The sequence below is a fragment of the Lissotriton vulgaris genome, chromosome 5 (genome assembly GCF_964263255.1).
Source record: "Lissotriton vulgaris chromosome 5, aLisVul1.2, whole genome shotgun sequence".
Classification (NCBI taxonomy): Eukaryota; Metazoa; Chordata; class Amphibia; order Caudata; family Salamandridae; genus Lissotriton; species Lissotriton vulgaris.
The window spans coordinates 1240383596-1240403217 of record NC_141693.1 but is presented as its reverse complement, the minus strand read 5'-3'; the positions used below and the strand labels follow the sequence as shown (position 1 = coordinate 1240403217).

Below are 19622 nucleotides of genomic sequence, written 5' to 3'. Positions count from 1 at the left end.
CGCGATTACTTCATGGTCAATGTAAGATTGCTTGCGACTGAAAGGTTTTACATCTCGAATTCACGTTCAATTATCTTCAAGCGTATGTTGCCATTTGAGCAATAGTGGAGAAAGGCAGTGTCAGAAAAAACTTTCTGGAAGTGAGTGGGACTCGAGATGAGAGAGGCGTGACAGTCTTAACATTTCCGTGTCCTGTTGTTTGTTGCTCTAACACAGCATCACTGGACCTTGCGAATATTAATGTTTGAGGAATTGCAACATTTGTGCCTGCAGGTGCTGCTTTTTATCATCAGACTTTAACCCATACCAAGACAGAGAAGGGCAAAAAAGGAGAAAGGAGGGAAAGAAACTTAGGAAACCAGTGACAAAGGCTTGAAGCCGGGATGGAAATAAACATGCAAGAGTGAGAGAAAGATACAGGATCTGAAGAGAGGTGGAAGGAAGAGGTACAGGGAGGAATAAAGACAAGGTAGCTTTGAGATTCAGCAATCTTGGCTAAAGGGAAAAACTGTGTGTTTTTTTTTAATTATTTACAAATTAAATACTGGTTTGAGGCCCATGGCTGGAGTGTACTGCTCAGAGATTCTGATCCAGTATTAAAAATTCAGGAAAGGAACACACTACAGAGAGCACTTGGGAGGGCGCAATAAGCCATAGTTAGAATTTGGCAGACATGGTATTCTGGTAAAACGTGGCCCAAAAAGGGTAGCAGTTTGGATCAGGCCACATACCCGACAGTATCCCTCTTAGATGCTGTGGACAAAATATTTGGCTGTGTTTTGCTAAACAGGCTGAAGGGCTGAGTCGAGAATTAAACAGCTCTCGCAGATCTACAAGCCGGGTTCCGCAAGAAGCTAGTGATGGTCGATCAGGTACTTCGTCTAGATAGCAAACACAAGATGATGATGGATGGAGCACTGAAACTTTTCAGACACTCACCCGCAGTCACAGATCTGGGTTGAATCCATCATCGTTCTTTAGCTCACTTCGCCACCCCAGTTCAGGCCCAGCTATATGCAAATCAGTCTTGACCCTGTGCCTCATGGAAACAATCCAGCACGAACTGCCAAGCCAGGTCTTCCCTGGACTGGAGACAAGCATCTGGTACCCATTACGGGGTAACACCCCTCATCAGCCAGCCTAGTCTGAATCCAGTGGCAAAGTGAGCAAGAGACCCACATCTGGGCATACCCTGCTAACTTAGGACGAACAAAGCAAACACAAGGAGATGATGGACAGAGCACTGAAACTTTTCAGACACTCAACCCCAGTCACAGATCTGGGTTGAATACTGTTAGAACTGGGGGTCTCTAGTTGGCGGAGGTAGGTACCTTGGTCCAAATAGGGACCCTTGCTTCTAAGTCAGGGAAAGGAAGGACACCTTCTCAGATAGCTCCTGCTCACCCCATTGGTAGCTTGGCAAGAACAGCCCGGATTATCTCCAAGGCAAATGTGTAAAGTATTTGCAACCATGCTCTCATTAAACCAGTGATAACACCACAAATAGACTCCACACGTGTTTCATAAAAAAAAAATTATATGTTTATAAAAAAAATATATACGATGAGACCACATGATAAAAGTCCAACATATGCGTATTTGTTATATTTCACCTTGCCGGTTATTATGCCAGCAAGCCCTTGTAGGCTCTTGCAGAATTAATGAGCAATTCTTAATGATCCAATGCAGTCCTAATTCAATGCTATGCAGTTCCTAATGCAAGAATCAGGCACTTCAAAGTGTAAAAATAATGCAGTTCGTAATGCAACAATCAGGCAGTTCATATTGCAAAAATAATATTGGTAATGCAACAATCAGGCAGTTTATAAGGCAATTCGTAATGCAACAATCAGGCAGTTCTTAAGGCCAAAATAATGCACTCCGCCACCGATCGCAGTGCTTTGAAGGGTCTCTATGCCACTCTTACCGACTCGCGATCAGCTATTGCCAAAATATGCCCCCAACACTGTTATGATGGAAAACAAGGTGCAGCTACACACTCCAGCCCCGGGACTAACACTCCTCGGCAAGTACGGGCCGTGTTACGGGCTTGAGCGGAGGCTTACGCTGCAAAGATGGGAAAGGCCAAGAGCGTTTTCTCTCATAGCTTATACCCTGCCCCAGGCGACGACACACGAACGCTAGCTGAGCGATACCTGGGGGGTACGATCTCACTCTCCTCTCCTCGCTGCTTGGGCCTCCGATGTGACTTTGTTGATCTTGAGCAGTGGAACTTGAAACCCGACGGTGATGGTTGGAAGGTCTCTCTTTGGCAAAGGCAGGCTCGGGCCGGTGGCGGTGGATTCACACAGCTCCTCTGGGGATGCCGGTCCGGGGCGATGGCAAAGACGATCGCAGCACTCCTGGAGAAGCTGTCGATCGAAGCAGAGAACAAGACTGCTCCGGGACACACAGTCACTGGGCAATTTCTCACGAAGGTCTTAAGCTGCAACAGAGCAGACTCACACGGTGTCGCTGAGACTAAATTGAGCTCCGGATGCACACGATCACAGGGCAATCCTCACAAAGGTCTCAGGTTCCACTAGCAAACACACACAGCGTCGCTAAGACTCACTTGGACTCCGGGTGCACACGATCATGGGGCAGTTCTTACGAAGGTCTCAGGCTGCAAAAAGCACACGCACACAGCGTTGCTGAGACACACTTGGCAACTTTTATGCTCCTAAGTTTCCACAACAGGGAGCCAGCTCTCCTTGTGCACTTGGAGACACATTACTTGGGGACACAGCAAAGTCCTTTCAAGCAAGGGGGTCACAGCAAAGTCCCTTAGTCTCTCCTTAGTTAAATCAGAAAACTGCAGGCCCACCACAGAACACACAGCAAGGTTCTGTCCTTCTCTTCAGCTGTTCTTCCTTTGGCAAAGATTCCTCTTGACCGCAAAGTAGTTTCAATACTTTTCAGTCTTGATCAGTCCAACGTTCAGGGGTTTCAGCTCTCATAGTTATACCCCTAAATGTCTTTGAAGTCTTTGTGTTCACTGGGGCACTGACACTTGTTCAAACCAGTTCTGGGTGTCTCCCTGCCAGTGACACCTTCTTTCTTTGATAGTGGGGGTCTGGATCCTCAATCACTCAATAGGAGATAGAGCTTTTGTTTTATGGCAGCAGCCCAGGCCTCTTCACCTCCAGGGGTTATTCCTCCCCGTACACTCCAGATGCAGGTCAGCCTGTTGCTGTCTCACCTACTCCCCTAGGTCAAGACATTTCCCAGATCCTATCACATTAAATCCAGACAGTCAATCCACAACCAGGCAGAGACACACAGAATTGTTAGAACAAAGAAACCAGCCACTTCTAAAAATGTGGTTTCTAAACACACATTTCAAAAACCACCTTCACAAAAAGATGCTATTAAATTGTGAGTTCAGGCACACTAAACTTCACTGCTCCATCTTATGCCTATGGGAAGATAGTCTCGAAGCATATTACACAGCCTCTCCCCATTCTGTCCTATGGGCGAGATGACCTTGCAATAGTGAAAAATGAATTTGGCAGTTTTTCATTGTCAGGACATGGTACGCACCTTAGTACATGTCCTAACATTCACATACACTGCACCCTGCCCAGGGGATAGCTTGGCCTACCACAGGGGTGTCTGATGTGCAAAAAAAGGAAAGGTAAGGCCTGGCAAGTGGGTGTACTTGTCAGGACAACAAGGTTGTTTAACAAACTGCGCGCAGGCACTGCAGTGGCTACTTGTGTGGGGGGCACAATTAGTGCTGCAGGCCCACTAGTAGCATTTGCATTACCAGCACTGGCACACAAAGTGCACTGTACTAGGTACTTTACTAGTAAGACTAACATACCAATCATGGACAACCAATTACCATAACACTTTATACAGAGAGCATATGCACTTTAGCACTGATCAGCAGTAGTAAAGTGCCCAGAATCCTAATACCAACACAAACAGGTCAGGAACAATACAGGAGGGTGGCAACAAGTTCAGGAATGACCCTGCAAAAAGGACCAAGTCCAACACAACCCCCTTCATGCCAAAACAGAGGGTAGACTAATCACTACCTTGATGGGCTTCCCTGCTTTGGGCGATAGAATATGGACCCTGGCCCGCAACTGCAGGGGCATATTCCAGTTCTATGCCAATATGAACCCAGTTGGATCCCTCTGTCCATACTCTCGGAGACCCCTAATTTAACCCGGGGGGGGGCCCACCTCCTCACCTGGGGACCCCATCTGTGCAGCGCCTAAACTTACTTTGCTCACAAATGTGTCCACACTGGTAGACAGTACCCACATGGCCATCACAGTGGTGTGGCTCAGTCCACCCTCGAGGTGTGACTCCAGCCCCCCTAAAACCAACAAAAACAGGTCAGAAACAATACAGGAGGGAGGCAAAGATTTCAAGCATGACCCTGTAAAAAGGGCCAAGTCCATCTCCATCATCGTTCTTTAGCTCACCTCGCCACCCCAGTTCAGACCCAGCTATATTCAAATCAGTCTTGACCCTGCCCCTCATGGGAACAGTCCAGCCCGAAATGCCAAACCTGGTCTTCCCTGGACCAGAAACAAGCATCCTGGGACCAGTTTCAGGGAACACCCCTCATCAACCAGGCTAGCTTGAATCCAGTGGCAAAGTGAGCAAGGGACCCAAGTCTGGGCATACCCTGCCAAATTAGAGCGAACGAAGTAAACACAAGGAGATGATGGACAGAGCACTGAAACTTTTCAGACACTCACCCCCAGTCACAGATTTGGGTTGAATCCATCATCCATCTTTAGCTCACTTCGCCACCCCAGTTCAGACCCAACTCTATGCAAATCAGTCTCAACCCTGTGCCTCATGGGAACAGTCCATCCCGAACTGCCAGGCCAGGTCTTCCCTGGACCGGAAACAAGCATCCTGGGACCGGTTTCAGGGTAACACCCCTTATCAGCCACGATAGCTTGAATCCAGTGGCAAAGTGAGCAATAGACTCATGTTTGGGTATACCCTGCAAACTTAGGGAGAGCAAAGCAAACACAAGGGTGAAATACATCAAAATATAGAAATTCCCTCTACATCAGTCTTTTAATGACCCAGAATTGGCTTTTGATCTACTTAATAGAGCTAAACTATGGAGTGGATTAGACATCTTGGGAAGTAACAAGGCATTGCTTCCAGCGGTGGAAGGTCTACAGATGGTAACTAACACTTGTGGTGAATCTGGAGAATGGTGCAACATATCTTCCAGCCCCCCAGGCATCCATCGGGGGGGGCTTAGCTCAGCTTTTAGCCTCTTCCTTAATGATGTTGAAAAATGCTTAGATAAAAACAACCCTAAAGTATCCAAACCATGCAATGAGAAGATACCGATATTACTCTTTGCAGAGGATGCGGTTGTGCTTCTACGGACAGAACAAGCTATAAATAGATTATTGGAGGAATTTGAAAACTAGTGCAATGAGAACAACCTGATCACTAATTCTGCCAAAATTAAGATTATGATAATGACGCCAGCTCCTTCCTTGAGAAGGCACCCTACATTAAGTACTTGAGTGATCTAGCTTGGGCTATCTTGACATATCCTTTAGTCATAAATTAGACAGACATGCTCACATAGAATAGACTGTGATTGTACTAAAATGAGCTGCTAATGCTGTATTGAGACTACTAATGCTGTATTGAGACTCAGAGATTAAACTGGAAGTCAATCTCTTAGTGTAATAGTTCAAGATTACAGGTCGAAAGCAGTAGCTACTAAGCCACTACCAGTCTAAGAGGGCTACAGAAGAACAGGGATTTACAAAGAATTGAAATTGGATTTTAATCTCCCTAAACTGGCTCCTAGTCCCCCATTCAATTCCTTGTATATGGAGATGACATGCATTAAACTTGTCTCCGACATGATTGCACTGAGTCCCAATGTTGAACTAGCTATGATTGAATAAAAACCACTATGGGGAAAGCAAGGATGTGTACTAGCACCTGATTTATTTAATCTCTTTATGGCCGACCTCTCAACAAGATTAAAATGGTAAATTCTCATCCAGCACGTCTGGGCCCATTACTGATTACACATCTCTTTTACGCCAATGATATAGTATTACTAGGCCTAATAAGAGTCGGCTTACAAAGATTATTAAATGAGCCATCACGTTTGCAAGTGATACTGCTTTGGAAAATAACATAAAAAAACAAAAACCATGACTATTGCAAAGCGGTCAGCACGTCAATTCCTGGTCAGGCTTGGAGAAATAAGATTAGGGGTAGTTAATAACAATCGAATATCTAGAGCTGTACGTAGATGATGGTTTAAATTTCCAAAAACATCAACACTATCTTGAAATAAAAGATAATAGCCTAATCTATGCATTTTGTGCCCTTTCAAAAAGGTTAAGGGGTCCATCCATAAAGCCGTAATAGGTGCCAAATTGATGCCGACAGTGGAGTATGCAAGTAATGTTCTAAACGGTACAGTGAAAGCGTACAAAAACGTTTTTAACTTACCACAGAATGCGTCTCCAGCTCAGGTGAGACTGGAATTTGGTCTTACTCAACAAGGGATTGGGTGAACCTATGCCATCATTAAAAGCTGGTACAAAATCTGGTTAAATCGAGCGAATGACTTACATGATGCCTTGTGGCGGGCCCAGGAAGAAGATCAGTATTCTAGTTATGAAAAATTTGGGAAAATGGCAGTGGAAGAAACAAAGTCATAAGATCTCTGGACACAGTCTCCCTCCTTTCCTGTTTTCCGTAGGGTGGAAAATAATATGGCAAAACTACATTCACTACTAGAGGACAAAAACTAATTTGCGAAGCCTGGATGGTCCAGCAGTCCTATACAAAAATAGGACCGGCAGAATATCTCAATGCAACATATCAATACTATCTAAAATGGAAACTCATGGCCACCAGGTTTGGGTTTTTACCAAGTTTAGCGGACCAGCCCATATGGAGATACAATGGTCCCACGATATGCATCCTATGTGGTGCAGCGAAGCAAGACTACATTCATCTTATTTGCATATGTCCTTGTTTAAAATCAACTCGGGCGTGGCTATTGAAAAAGGCATTTAATAATAGAGGGATTCGAAAATCTTCCTTTAATAATTTTAAAATGCAGGTTATAATAATATTTTCGAAACTGTTATGGTTTTTACTAAATGAAACAGTACAGACTTTTATACTTTGGGTAAATAGCAAAAATCTTATTTCCTCTGGACAGTAAGCAATATATGGGCAGAACATGGTTAAAACTCTCTCATGGACCGAGAGTTCAGTCATTTGTGGAATAATCCAGCAATGCTCTGCTCGGACTTAGTCAAAGTAGTATATTGATCACACGAGTTAAAAAACATAATTGCATCCCCAAACCAGGTGAAACGGCATTAACAAAGCAGTGTAAACAAAGCGTGTCGTTTCAACGCAAGCATTACCACGCATATTCCTTTACAACGATTTCCGTTGTAAAGGTGGTAGAGGCATATGCTTGGTAAAGGCAGTCCATGGTCTAGCATTGGAGCGAGTGAGCGGGGATTTGAGGTTATGGAAACTTCATGCAGAGAACAATAGAAGGAATTACCATTTCTTGGTGAGTAGTATTTATGATTTTTAGGTTGGGCTGGGGTCGGTGTATTTTGCAGGCCTGGGGGCCGGGTTATGGCTCAGGGTGGGGAGGTCCGGGTATTTTTCAGGGCTGGGGGCTGGGTTTTAGTGCTCAGGGTAGGGGGTTGTGGTAGTTTTTAGTGCTGGGGTATGGGTAGTTTTTAGGGCTGAAGGCTGGGTTTTAGGGCTCAGGGTCTGGGATTTGGGTAGATTTTAGGGCTGGGGCCAGTTTTAGAGTTCAGGGTGGGGGGGCTGGGTGCTTTTAGAGCTGGGTTGGGACAGTTTTCAGGGCTAAGGGCTGGGTGTAGGGCTCAGGGTGGGGGGCTTGGATGGAAGCTTTGCAACTCATTTTCCTTTACCATTCATTCCTTTACAACAACATTTGTTGTAAAGGCATGCATGGTAAAGGAATGTATGGTAAAGATGCAGTTGTGGTTATGACCGCGTTGTCACGGCACTTGTTGTAATCACATGTGTTGTTCCGTCATATAACCGCAAAACAAGCCCCAATCTTTTACCTGAATTTGAGCATTAACTTGATTGGCTGAAGTACGCTGCACTTTATATGTCAAATTTAAATTTGGCGCTCTCAATTGCAGTCTACTTGTCAAAATGGCAGAGAGGGTCCATGATGAATTAACATGGATGAAGCTCATGCAACCAACATATGTACTACGAGTATTGACACAGTTTTATCTGCATATTGAATGCATTATCAATACCAAAGCTCTTGAACGTAAAAGGGTGCCTTATGCATGTATTTTCGAAATGTTAATTGTACTTTTACTCTTATATTGCCTTTCTATTGCCATTTGTAATCCTTTTAACTATTTTATTGTCATGGCTTTGGCTGAAAACAATAAAGCAATACATATATTTAATGGAGCAGATGTCCCGTCCACTGCTTGTAGAGTGTCTTTGTCTTTAATGAACTTGTAATACAGTGAACAAAACATCCATCACTTTTTTGAAGGAATACATTGTAGGTCAACCTTCAAATAAGGACCTTAATCTAATGTACTACTTGTTAATGATTTTTCAGTGGTTCCTTCTATATTAATCCAGGGAATGTCATATTTATTTTAGGCATATCAGGGTGCAGTAACGTCTGCACCTGACCCAGATGTTCAGTAGCAACAAACCTTCGTTGGCATCTTAAAGACCTCTACTAGGTGCATGCAGGTTGTACTTAGTCAACGTGGAAAGAAAACTCTATGAACCCACATCACACCTCAAAAAACCGTTGCAACTGAGTACAAGATGCAGGTCTGGGGACGATGCAGAACTCCTGTATGGTCCTCAGTCCCTGAGCGGATGACCCCCTGTATATGGACATGTAGTACAACATAGACCATGCATTCATGAATATCTAAAAGGGATGATAATAGGTACCCCAAACAATAGGCGCCAGACTGTGAGGTCAACCTGAAGAAAGTTGCAGAGAGGCGCACTGATTACATTTTATTAAATGTTCACACTTTTCACTCACTTTTTCTTCAGAATCCATATTCTGATAAAATCACACCTCTTTGAAAAGCTGACGGAAGGTTTCAGCTGAAGGTTTTGGTGCACCTACTATGTACATTGTTGTAATAATCTGAAATGAGCACAGCTCTGGCAATCACAGATACCCCAGGGAAGAAATGATGCACCTACAAAGGTCGGATGGTGGCCTCTTAATTTAAGGACACTCACCCTGCCAAGCTCTTGATTCTTCTCTTCCAGCTGATTCTCCAGTTGTCTGAGATGTTCCTCAATGTTTCCATGCCTTTCTTCAGCCTGGAAAATACAAAAGATAGCAGGCTAGATTACTTTAAACTGATGGAATCATATGAACAAAGGAAAGTTCTAAGTAAACAGGTACAGAAGCATGAAAGCTATAAATGCTTTTTGGCTGTCAACATAAGGATATACGGTTAGAGGTCTGAAGAATGGCTTTTGATCCATAGGACAGAGATTGCGCCTTGGCATCACAAATGCATATCACCACCAACATATTTTGACACAGAGGAACCTGCTCTCACTCCTAAACAGACAATCTCTATATAATTTTGCGAGAGTTCGCTGGCGATTGAGCACAGGAATGAGTTTATATGCTAGCTAGTGTCTTAGAGGTTATTTAACCCATACAAATCAGACTATTCCTACTATGGGTAGGTTGTGGATCACTAGCTTTTCTAAAGCTAGAAATTAAATGGGTTTTTTGGAAGAACTTTTACCTATTAATTCTGATTACCTGTTCTATAGACTGAGCGGCTTGGTACAGGCCAGGGTCTCTTATTTCTAACAGAGTCTTACTGAGGATGTCTTAAGGTGCCAATATGCCAAATTACAAGGTAAAATCTTTTTTTACAGCACTTGCTATTAAAATGCTAGGAGCGAGAAAAAATACAAACTCTGGTTACAGACAGATGGGGCAAGATACCCTAGAACTGCCAGACATTAGACCCCTCTTGCATGGGAATGGGAGATGACTTGAAGAGACCCGGGCAGTAGAATTGTTCTCCTTTTCTACCTTACCAGTTCTACCAGTGCTCGGAGGAGCGCCAACAATAGTAATTTAATTTTTTTGCAGTCTACCATAAATTCTCTCGCTTGTGGGAGGGAAGCGTAGTGGATTCAAAACTCGAGCTTTAGTGGTTACTTACAAGATATTGGTACACTACCAGGTAATTCTACATCAGTTGTTAGTGCACCAATGTTCGTAGCAACCTTAATTCTTTGTTTCTGTAGCTATCGCGATATATATACTCCAGCAAGTGCAGGATCTGACTGTACTGATGCTGAGACGGATGATTCTAACTCTTGGGACATATAATTTACAACAGCTGCATTGGTTACGTGTGCATTTCTTGATGCGGTCCAGGGTGGCGATCATGGACTATAGAGCTGCAGCTCTACCGCAGTACTTAGAGTCTCCAAGGTGCAGCAAAACCTGCTCACCACTAATCCCCTCAGTCACTAACATTTTTTTCAGATTTTCAACGATCTTAGGTGTGCAGAAGACAACTGCAGATGTATATGGGCTATTTCTGATCACAGATTAAGGATCTGCTTCCATTTGCATCTGTATACAACGCCAAGTGCTCTGGACGAATTTTCAGCTGGTCAACTTGTCTGCAGAGTGTGACTAGGTCCAGAAAGGACAAAAAACAAATTGTGGCAGTAATGGACCTAACACACCGAAACAGGTTCAAATCTCAAATGATATAGCATTTATGGGGCTTAACGTCAGAGGTTCAATTGTCATAGACTCCCTTTAGGAACAAATCTGTGAACAGTATAAAAACAGAGAAAATCACTCAAAATTCCATTCAATTGTTTATCACATTATCAAACTAGAGGTCATTAGGTTTTAAAATCAACAGTTTGTGATGTTGTTGGAAAGTTGAAGCTCTTGTGGGATCCACCCGATAACTTAAATTCAAGACTTTGTGCATATAAAAAATATATACATTTAAGTTTTTAAAATCAACAGTTTGTGATGTTGTAGGAAGTTTTCAATTCTTGTGTGATCCACCCAATAACTTCAAATCAAGTTCCTGTGCGTATAAAAAATATATACATTTAGGTTTTGAAATCAACAGTTTGTGATGTTGTAGGAAGGTTCCAGTACTTGTGTGATCCACCCAATAACTTCAAATCAAGTTTTTGTGCATATAAAAAATATATAATTTATTCTTCAGTTTCCACTTTTTCACAATCAACGTATCAGCCGGCCCGAAAGTTTCATCTCGAAAAAGGACTTCATCAGGCTGCAAAGAAATACATTGAAAAAATATTTACAATTACATAAGATGCATACTCTCCTTAAGGTGCTTCCTTAGAGACTATGATTACATTTATTATGAGGAGTCCTGCTATTTGACAATAGCATGAAAAAAGTATTTCTCATCAACGTAGGTACTCTACTGAAAGCGTCTTAATGGAGATTACGACTGCACACTTATTACGAGGAGACTATCAGTTCAGTTTAATGAGCAGAACTATTCATGAATAACAAGACACTATATATAAAGTGCATTTTCCATTTTAGACAACATATAACACTGGATTATAATACAAGGAATATTCATAATGTTGATGACTCAATAAGGATGTTCAGCATGTAATGTAATTGTGAACTGGGAGTTGCTGAAAACGATTCTGAATACATTATCTTTAGAGTAACAATAGTTTAACAATATAAAATATCTAGTTTATTTCAAACAAAATATTGTACAGTAGTGAGGTTCATATGGGTGTAAATATGGAGAACGATTGATTTAGTAAGAATCTTTACAACCCACTATTGTAATATGTATGCATGGATGTTTGTATGATGAAACGGGGATTTTCTTACTTGTAAATATTTTTGTATGCATTTATTGGCAGCTCTGGGGTAGTCTTTTTTGTGACAACACGTGTTACTAGGCTGATACACTGATTGTGACAAGTGGAAATTGAAATTGACCAATAAAACTATATATCGTTTATACAGACAAAGGAATTTATTGGGTGGAACCAAAACTTTCCTACACACATCAAGAGCTATTATTTTTGCAATTTAATGAACCTCAAGACCTGAGCGCCGAGTCTTGAAGATGCGGGTGAAAAAGGTCCATGCACCACCAGCACACATTGAATCTTCATGACACAGAAAAAGCACCAGTGTCAGGAGGGCTTTCGGTGTGTAATCTTTTAAAGGCCGGTATGCTTTCTTGGTTGGTTACAGGGGAAATTGGCACTATAGCTGAATGCTCTCTCATTGTTAAGAATGAATGGCAGTTGCCAAGGGGAAAAAGCATCTTTAACCTTCCCACTGTTTCAGATTTTCACGTTTTGTTTCCTCATGGGTAACACCATTAAACATTGTTTTCCTCTGCAGATTTCTTGTGTGACCACCTACCTTTGTCAGAGCCGCCACTCTCTGGGCCAGCTCGGCTTCCACCTCGGGCAGCGTCTCTGCTTTCCTCATGGTCTGCTGCAGCTTCTGCTCGGCCAGCTCCAGCAGCTCCTGGATATGGCGAGCCTTCTCCTCGCACTGCAAGAGACGGTAAATAAACTTAAGGCAGTGGCACTATATAAAGTCATTTGCGCAATCTGCGATCTTCTTATCGTTGTGGTATTATCACTTACGTTTGGTGCACACAATGAAAGAAATCAGAAAAACACAGTTACCATATGTTCTCATTTGTGCAGGGGCAGCTCCTCCACTTGGGCGGAGGAGTGCCGCCCCACTCCTTTCTCACTGTGCGAGAAAGCCAAAACTTTGAGCAGGACAGAGGAGGAGTGGTTTGGCCACTCCTTAGTGTGCAAAGACTGTTTGGTCGGCACTCTTGGGCCACCCAAACCAGTCATGCGCCCTCTGCCCTTCTCTATGCAGGCTGCATTGAGGCCTGCATGGAGAACATGGCCTCCCCATTAGCCCCTGGCTGGGCGCCATCCTGACCTTTCACATCGCTGCTAGCAGCATTTTGATTGGCTTAGGGGAGGGTCCTGGCTGCCTGTTTCCTGTTCCTGTTGGAGGCAGGAAAACAGGAGAGCAAGAGCAGTGAAGAAGAGAGACCCGGTGGAAAGGTAGTTTTTAATTTCTTTTAATTATGATCCCCCTTCCCAGGCGACCTCGCCCAGGGCGGGACTGAGAACCAAAACCGGCCCTGGCAAAGTGCTCGGCCGGCCCCCTGAGGGTGCGACTGAGCTCTTTGGCGGGGCCGGTTTTTGGCCGATTTTGTTACACCCACACCCTTGCGGCGCACCAGGAGATTGCCTGGTGCCCGCAACGGCCAGTCCAGGCCTGACCCCGCCCCTCCCGCGAGTCATGCTGGCTGCTTCTGCATCAGTGGCATCTGGGAGCATGCACAAAACCAGTTATTTAACGACATCATGACCTTTTTAATAAACATATGAAAATGTATAATCTTCACAATGGTTTCTACACATATAACATAAGATGCAGAATCACTGACATATGCTATGGTCATAAGAAGACACCTTTTTGTGGAGGTTTAACTCCACTTCGGGATATTTTGACTAGTTCACTGCATACTGCAGAAAAAGTCACAAGAGCTGGAAATATCTTGAAAGTCTAAGCCTTAACAGACGGGTATTTCACTTTGCAGAGTCCTTCTCTGAATTGTCTTTTTCCTGTCCCTTCAGGGTGTTAGAGTAATAGTAATGTATGAAACAAAGAATTCAAATTCCCAAACTGGGCTTAAGTAAAGGAAATGAAATGTGATGTAGGAAATGTGCTTTTCCAGTAGAGTTTTCCCGAGAGTGTTGTACTTTCTGTTGCTGTTCACACTTTTTTGCCGATCATATTACCCTGTGCACTTTACAACTGCCAACCATGGGTGCTCTCCCTTCCAAAAAGGTTAAAATTAGCATACATCTAATTGACACAATAGTATATGCCAATGCTACCACGTTTAAAGTGTAGATTGCAGGCACTTTGTCACCAGGCCCGGACTGGCCATAGCGGGTACCGGGCAATTCCCCGGTGCGCTGCACGGATGGGGGCCGGTTTTGGGACCCTGGGGACCGTTTTTGTTACAGGGCCGTTTTTGCAGCAAAATCGGCCCTGTAACAAAATCGGCTGAAAACCAGCCTCGGCAAAGCGCTCGGTCCCCACCCCCCCTCTCCGAGTAAGGAGGGGGGGGCCGGCCGAGCACTTTGCCAGGGCCGGTTGTGGTTCCCAGTCCGCCCTGTTTGTCACTGTTTTGCTTGGGGTAAAGTGCTAAGTGTCCTAACGCCAACAAAAAGGGTTCAGCTACAAAAGGTATAAAACAGGGCTGACTCTGCTGAAAGGGCACATTTCAAACACCCTGACAAGGACTGTGATTATTTAAGATAGGCTCTCACCCCTCTCAACTGATACTCTAATTTATTGCACGTAACCAGACATATAAAACAAAAGCTTACAAACACGATAAACACAGTATGACAAAGAAATCATTGTCACTGCAATTGCCAATAGGTCTTGCTTATAAATGAGAGTGACTTTTGTATCACTAATGGGTGTAGGGGTCTCCAAACTTTTCTGTACTGAGAGCTACTTATGTTCAATGAAATGCATTGAGAACTATTAATATTACTAGGGTAGTATAATCTCAATGTTTTATATGCATATTAATTCAACCAGGCAAAAGCTTTCTAATTTAATAGGCAGCGCTGTACACAGGTGAGCTACTCACAGGTAGCTGGAGAGCTACACTAGGTCACAATCTACTGGTTGGAAACCCTTGAATAAGTCATCATACAGGCAACTCTTTAACTCATCCTTGCAAGCATGCACGTGATTACTCAATCCACTGACTCACACATAAAGTCAGCAACATACGCAAGATAAATAAAAAAAAAATACAAGTAGAAAAAAGAAAACATGCTGCCTTCTAATCAAGGTGGGTGTATGTTTGCAATAACAAAACTAAACAGCAGCGGGAGTCCATCTTGCAAAGGCGTTGTAAATAGCCAATCATTGTTTTAAAGTTCAGGCATGCCTGCCACATTTAGAGCTGTGTTGGTCATCTTGGAAAGGTAAAGCAATTATATACAATGGACATCACCATTCCATAATTATCTCCTTGAGAGTAAGCGGTCACTTAGCAAGCAATGCACTGAAAATGAAATAAGCAGCAAGCAAGCATCTCATTAGCAATGCCTGGAGAGCTGAGTATGCTCATAAGAAACATACAAATAAAATAAAGGGAAGCAAAAAAATGAAAAGTCAACTATTAAAGGAGAACTTTCAGAGCTAAAAGACTAGCCAATCAGCCATGACTCTAAAGCATACTCCTTTTCAGGTGAATGTACACACACAATTAAAAAATGGCAACAATCTCAAGGCAAAAGAGCCAATGACGCACATGAAACCATTACCCATGCAGTTCGGTCTCATGGATGGAAACATAGTGTAAATGACACTGAGACAGACCAATGGCAGAACCAGGGCCGGACTGGCCTTAGTGGGCACAGGGCGTTTTCCCGGTAGGCCAGAGGGGGGTGGGGGGGTTCGGTTTTGCGGCTGTGGGGGCCAGTTTTGTCACTGGGGGTAGTTTTGCAGCAATGGTGCAATATCGGCCCCCTGAAACAAAATAACAGAGGCAGCACTGCTCACAACTAGAGCTTCTCAGTGCCATAATAATAATAATAGTGTTATTTATATAGCGCAAACAGCCACCTCAAACAGAGGTGTCCCGGCCATAAATCCCCCACCTCACTCCCCCTGGGGAGGGGGGGGTCAAGTGGAATTGCCAGGGCTGGTTTCTCTTCCCAGTCCGGCCGTGGGCAGGAGAGAGAAGAGAGTCTACTCAAAGCCCCTCTGTTTATCTGTAACGATATATATATCATATATCATATATATATGGATATGTCTATTATTTATTTATTACAAGATCCTGGCAGACATTTAAGAGGAGAGTCCCCCAAGAAATATTACACTGCAAATCTTCTCCCTCCTGGGTTTGTCAGGGTTTGTAACCAACACGAAAATCCTTCTCTACAAAGGTAATTGACATTATCTATAACAAAATACCTATTTGTAGGCTATATTAAAGAGTAATAACAAGTCACCCAAATACCTATTGACTTGAACATATGCTTTTCACAATAACTATGTCAGGTCTAGTGCTTTTTTCATAACATTTCATAATAAACAGATAAGGCCTATGGTCATGTACATTGGCTTGCCACCATAACCAACTCAGCCTAAGCTCCTCTCTCAGTAGGACTCTAAAAGTTATTTTTTATTGATCTCTTTAAGGTCATATGACAGCAGCACTGTCAAGTCAGACCTAAAAACCCAAGTAGATTAATGACTGTCCACCTCACACCGGTCACACTACAAGAGAAAATAAACACTCTGTAAATTATCTAGTTATTTTAAACAGTTTATTGGTATTTCAATGTCATGGGTGCCCCTAAAGTTCAAACTCAGTCAATTGATATATAAAAAAATGATCATAGCTGCATGAAGGGCAAACACTTTTTTTGGAAGATCACAACTCTACCCAATCAAAAATATGTACTTCTGGCTCCCAACATGTGGGGAGATCCAAAGCCCTTCTCCTGGTGATACTCTCTTAATTGTCTGGTGACTGATTGTAGGAAAGTGACTCTTGTTGACATGTTCACCCCCACTATTTCCCTAGGATTTGATGTGATTTTAACTGGAAGAGCACTGAGTTCCTGCTAACCAGGTCCCCAGTGCTCTGTGGTTCCGCGATTCCGAAATGGGTTCGATAGTGCTGAAACCCGATTTATAAAGATCGTCGGAAATGGATGATTTTGGTCTCTACAGACCGCAAATGACGAGTGTAGCGTGTCTGAGTGTTTTCGTATGAATCGATATAGGAGAACACTCTGTATTTGAGCATTTTGTAATGTGGCAGCCATCTTGTATGGTTGCCCTAACATAGGCCCTATGATTGTGGCCGAGCGAGTCCTTGACACGTACGCTTTAGCTGACTTCTGGTTGACCTGGCCGAACTGACTCTTCGCCTAGGGCGAATCCTGCTGAGCCAGTTCCTTGGTTAGCAGCTGCACTGATAAAGATCAAAGAGCAGGACGTGGTCCGACTTTATGGCCCACCATTCCCACTTCTCCATCTCCTTTCCATCTGTTTCTGCCTTTCCTTTACAACATGTTCATCGATCTGAGTTGAAGGATTTATGATGGGTTTGTCCGGCCTGATCGAACAGGAAACTAACATATGTGCGATCGTTTTTGGTGGGCTGGACAACGGAAAGTGGGATTAGCTTCGACTGTTGTGATTCGTTACTTTTTGAAATGCTACTTGTTCATTGGTTCATTTTGTATGCACCGAATGTAAATTGTGATGTTGCCAGAAGCGTAATTTTCAGCATAAAAGACCGAGTTTCACTCATTGAGGTGGTGCAGCCTCTTTCGAACTACCCGTGTGTACTTCGTAGACCTCTGTCCCTGGTTGCAACCATTAAACTTTGGTCTTTGACGTCATCGAGAAGTATCCTGTGTCTCTGTTTGCCAAGACAGGGGAATCCGGGGTCTTTGGGTGTTGCCCTGACACCGCTGGGTTTTTGTATTAGTATTGGTTCCGAGAAAACCTAGTACCTCATTTGGCGCCCAACGTGGGGCGACTTCAGCGGTACCGGTCCAAGCCAGAGGTTCGTGAGGAGTGTCGTGTGAAAATTCCGGAGGTTGGCCAGCCACTTCAGCGACCCCTGTATGTCGACGTGGTTCCGAAGTTCTTTGCTGCGAGGCTTCCCGCGTCCCGACGGCTACGAAGGACTGCTGCCCTGACTGTCGCCCTGTTTTGGAGCCTTAGACGTTTGTAGAGCGAGACGATTGACGAGTCTTCTGGTGACGCCATCGACAATTCAGTTAAGTATAAAGGGAGCGTCTCCTAGTTCTTAGTTCTTAGTTTGGTTTTGTATCCTTTAGTGGATAGCTTTGATTTGGTACCTGCAGGCCCCAAAGCCAAGGGATTTGTGTATTCACGAGTTTATCGATTTTTGATTACCCTTGTTGTTTGAAGCTAGACTAGTGAGCAAGATGCCTGGTTTTAGCAGTCTTAGGAATTTGTTTAGTTGTGGAACTATGAGGGATTCCCGGTTAGAGGATTCGTGTCCGGTTCCCCCGATCGGAACTCCTACATACGAGTTATACGTGAAGCATGGAGTAGGTCCTATTAGCTATAATGAGATTTGGATTAAATACATGAAGAACGACGGTGTCCTACAGTGGCCCCGTTATGGTAGTTTTGAGACAGAAGTCTTGGATAATCTTGAAGTGAAGTTGTTCAAGAAGAAAGCCCGGCCGGCGATGTTTGACTCTTTCCGCATATGGCGCAAGGAAGCCAAACAGAAAGAAATTAAGTTAGCGAAGAAGAATAGAAAGGGTATGTCAATGGTGCAAGCCGCCGTTGCATACAGGAACGATGAGGACGAAAGAGACAGTGAGCAGATGCTTAGAGTAAGGAAGTTAGCGGTAGACAGATGCTATACAGTTTTACCAGCTACAGAGCAGAAAGACGAAAAGGATCTTGTGAAAGACCCTTTGATGTCGCATTTGTTAAGTTTGCCACCACCTTATATGCAGAATGCTACGGCACCACCACAGGCTATAGTGGCCGTGCAAGTTCCTAATGTTTTGCCTCCTGTTATTCCTCCACAGCCAACTCCTTCGTTGGTTGTTGCTCCTAATGCGCAGCCTTCTCAAGGGTTGCCCACTTTGCCTTCTTCTACTGCTACTGTTCCTATGTCTGTTCCGACTATGGATCCTACTGCTACTGCTTCGTCTTCTCTTGTCCTTCCGACTGTTCCTTCTCCTAGACAGTGGATGACTGCTGTCTTTTCTAATTTCCTAACTCCTATTTTGGGACAAATGGGTATGTCTCCTATGAATGAGCGTAGACAATTGCATAGTCAATTGCCCGATATAGATGAACGAGTGGTTCTAGACCATATGACACGTAGATGGGTGACGTATAAGTCTCAGTATGATCTAGAAGGTATTATGGATGTTTTCCGACAATGGAAAGCACCAAAGCAGCGATATGTTTTCGATCTTATGTGTGCATTCCTCTATGATCAATGGATGGATGAAGTGGGTAGAGTTCCTGTGGAATTGTCCCGATTGCGTTCGGAGTTTGCTAAACGATTGTGAGTCTACCCGATGTTGAGAAAGCGGTTTCAACGTTACTGTTGCTGCGAAGTGATGTTCCTGTTGAACAGTTGTTTGAGCCAGATTCATCAGTTAGGAGACAAGCGCGTCAATATCCGATGCGAGAGGTTCCTCCAGTATGGAGACCTTCTGACCCTAATGCTGTTCCACCGACAGATGCACATTTCCAACGTGTGTGGGTACATGTATCATGGAAACGTGCAGAAGTTCTAGCGCTTAAGCAGACCTTACCAGATTCACGAAAGAACCCAGCAGGGTATTATAAAGAACTTGCGCAAACTGTGAGTTCGTGTGTCATGAATTTAGCGGACATAGATATGCTTTGGGGAATGTTGTTCCACAGCCCATTTGGAATGTCATCCGACATACAGATCATGATAATGAATTGGGCGATACATGGGTGAATCTCGCTG

General features: G+C 43.7%; 1 protein-coding gene across 1 annotated transcript in view; it reads right to left on the bottom strand.

Moving 5' to 3' along the window:
- The window catches only part of PPFIA4 (PPFI scaffold protein A4), a 2319747-nt gene that overhangs the window by 1507903 nt on the left and 792222 nt on the right, over positions 1-19622 (bottom strand). The window contains exons 7-8 of the mRNA XM_086923084.1: positions 12458-12592; positions 9265-9348 (exon numbers count right to left, since the gene is read on the bottom strand). Coding sequence (XP_086779210.1) covers positions 9265-9348; positions 12458-12592 — 219 coding nt within the window. The remainder of the gene's footprint in view (positions 1-9264; positions 9349-12457; positions 12593-19622) is intronic.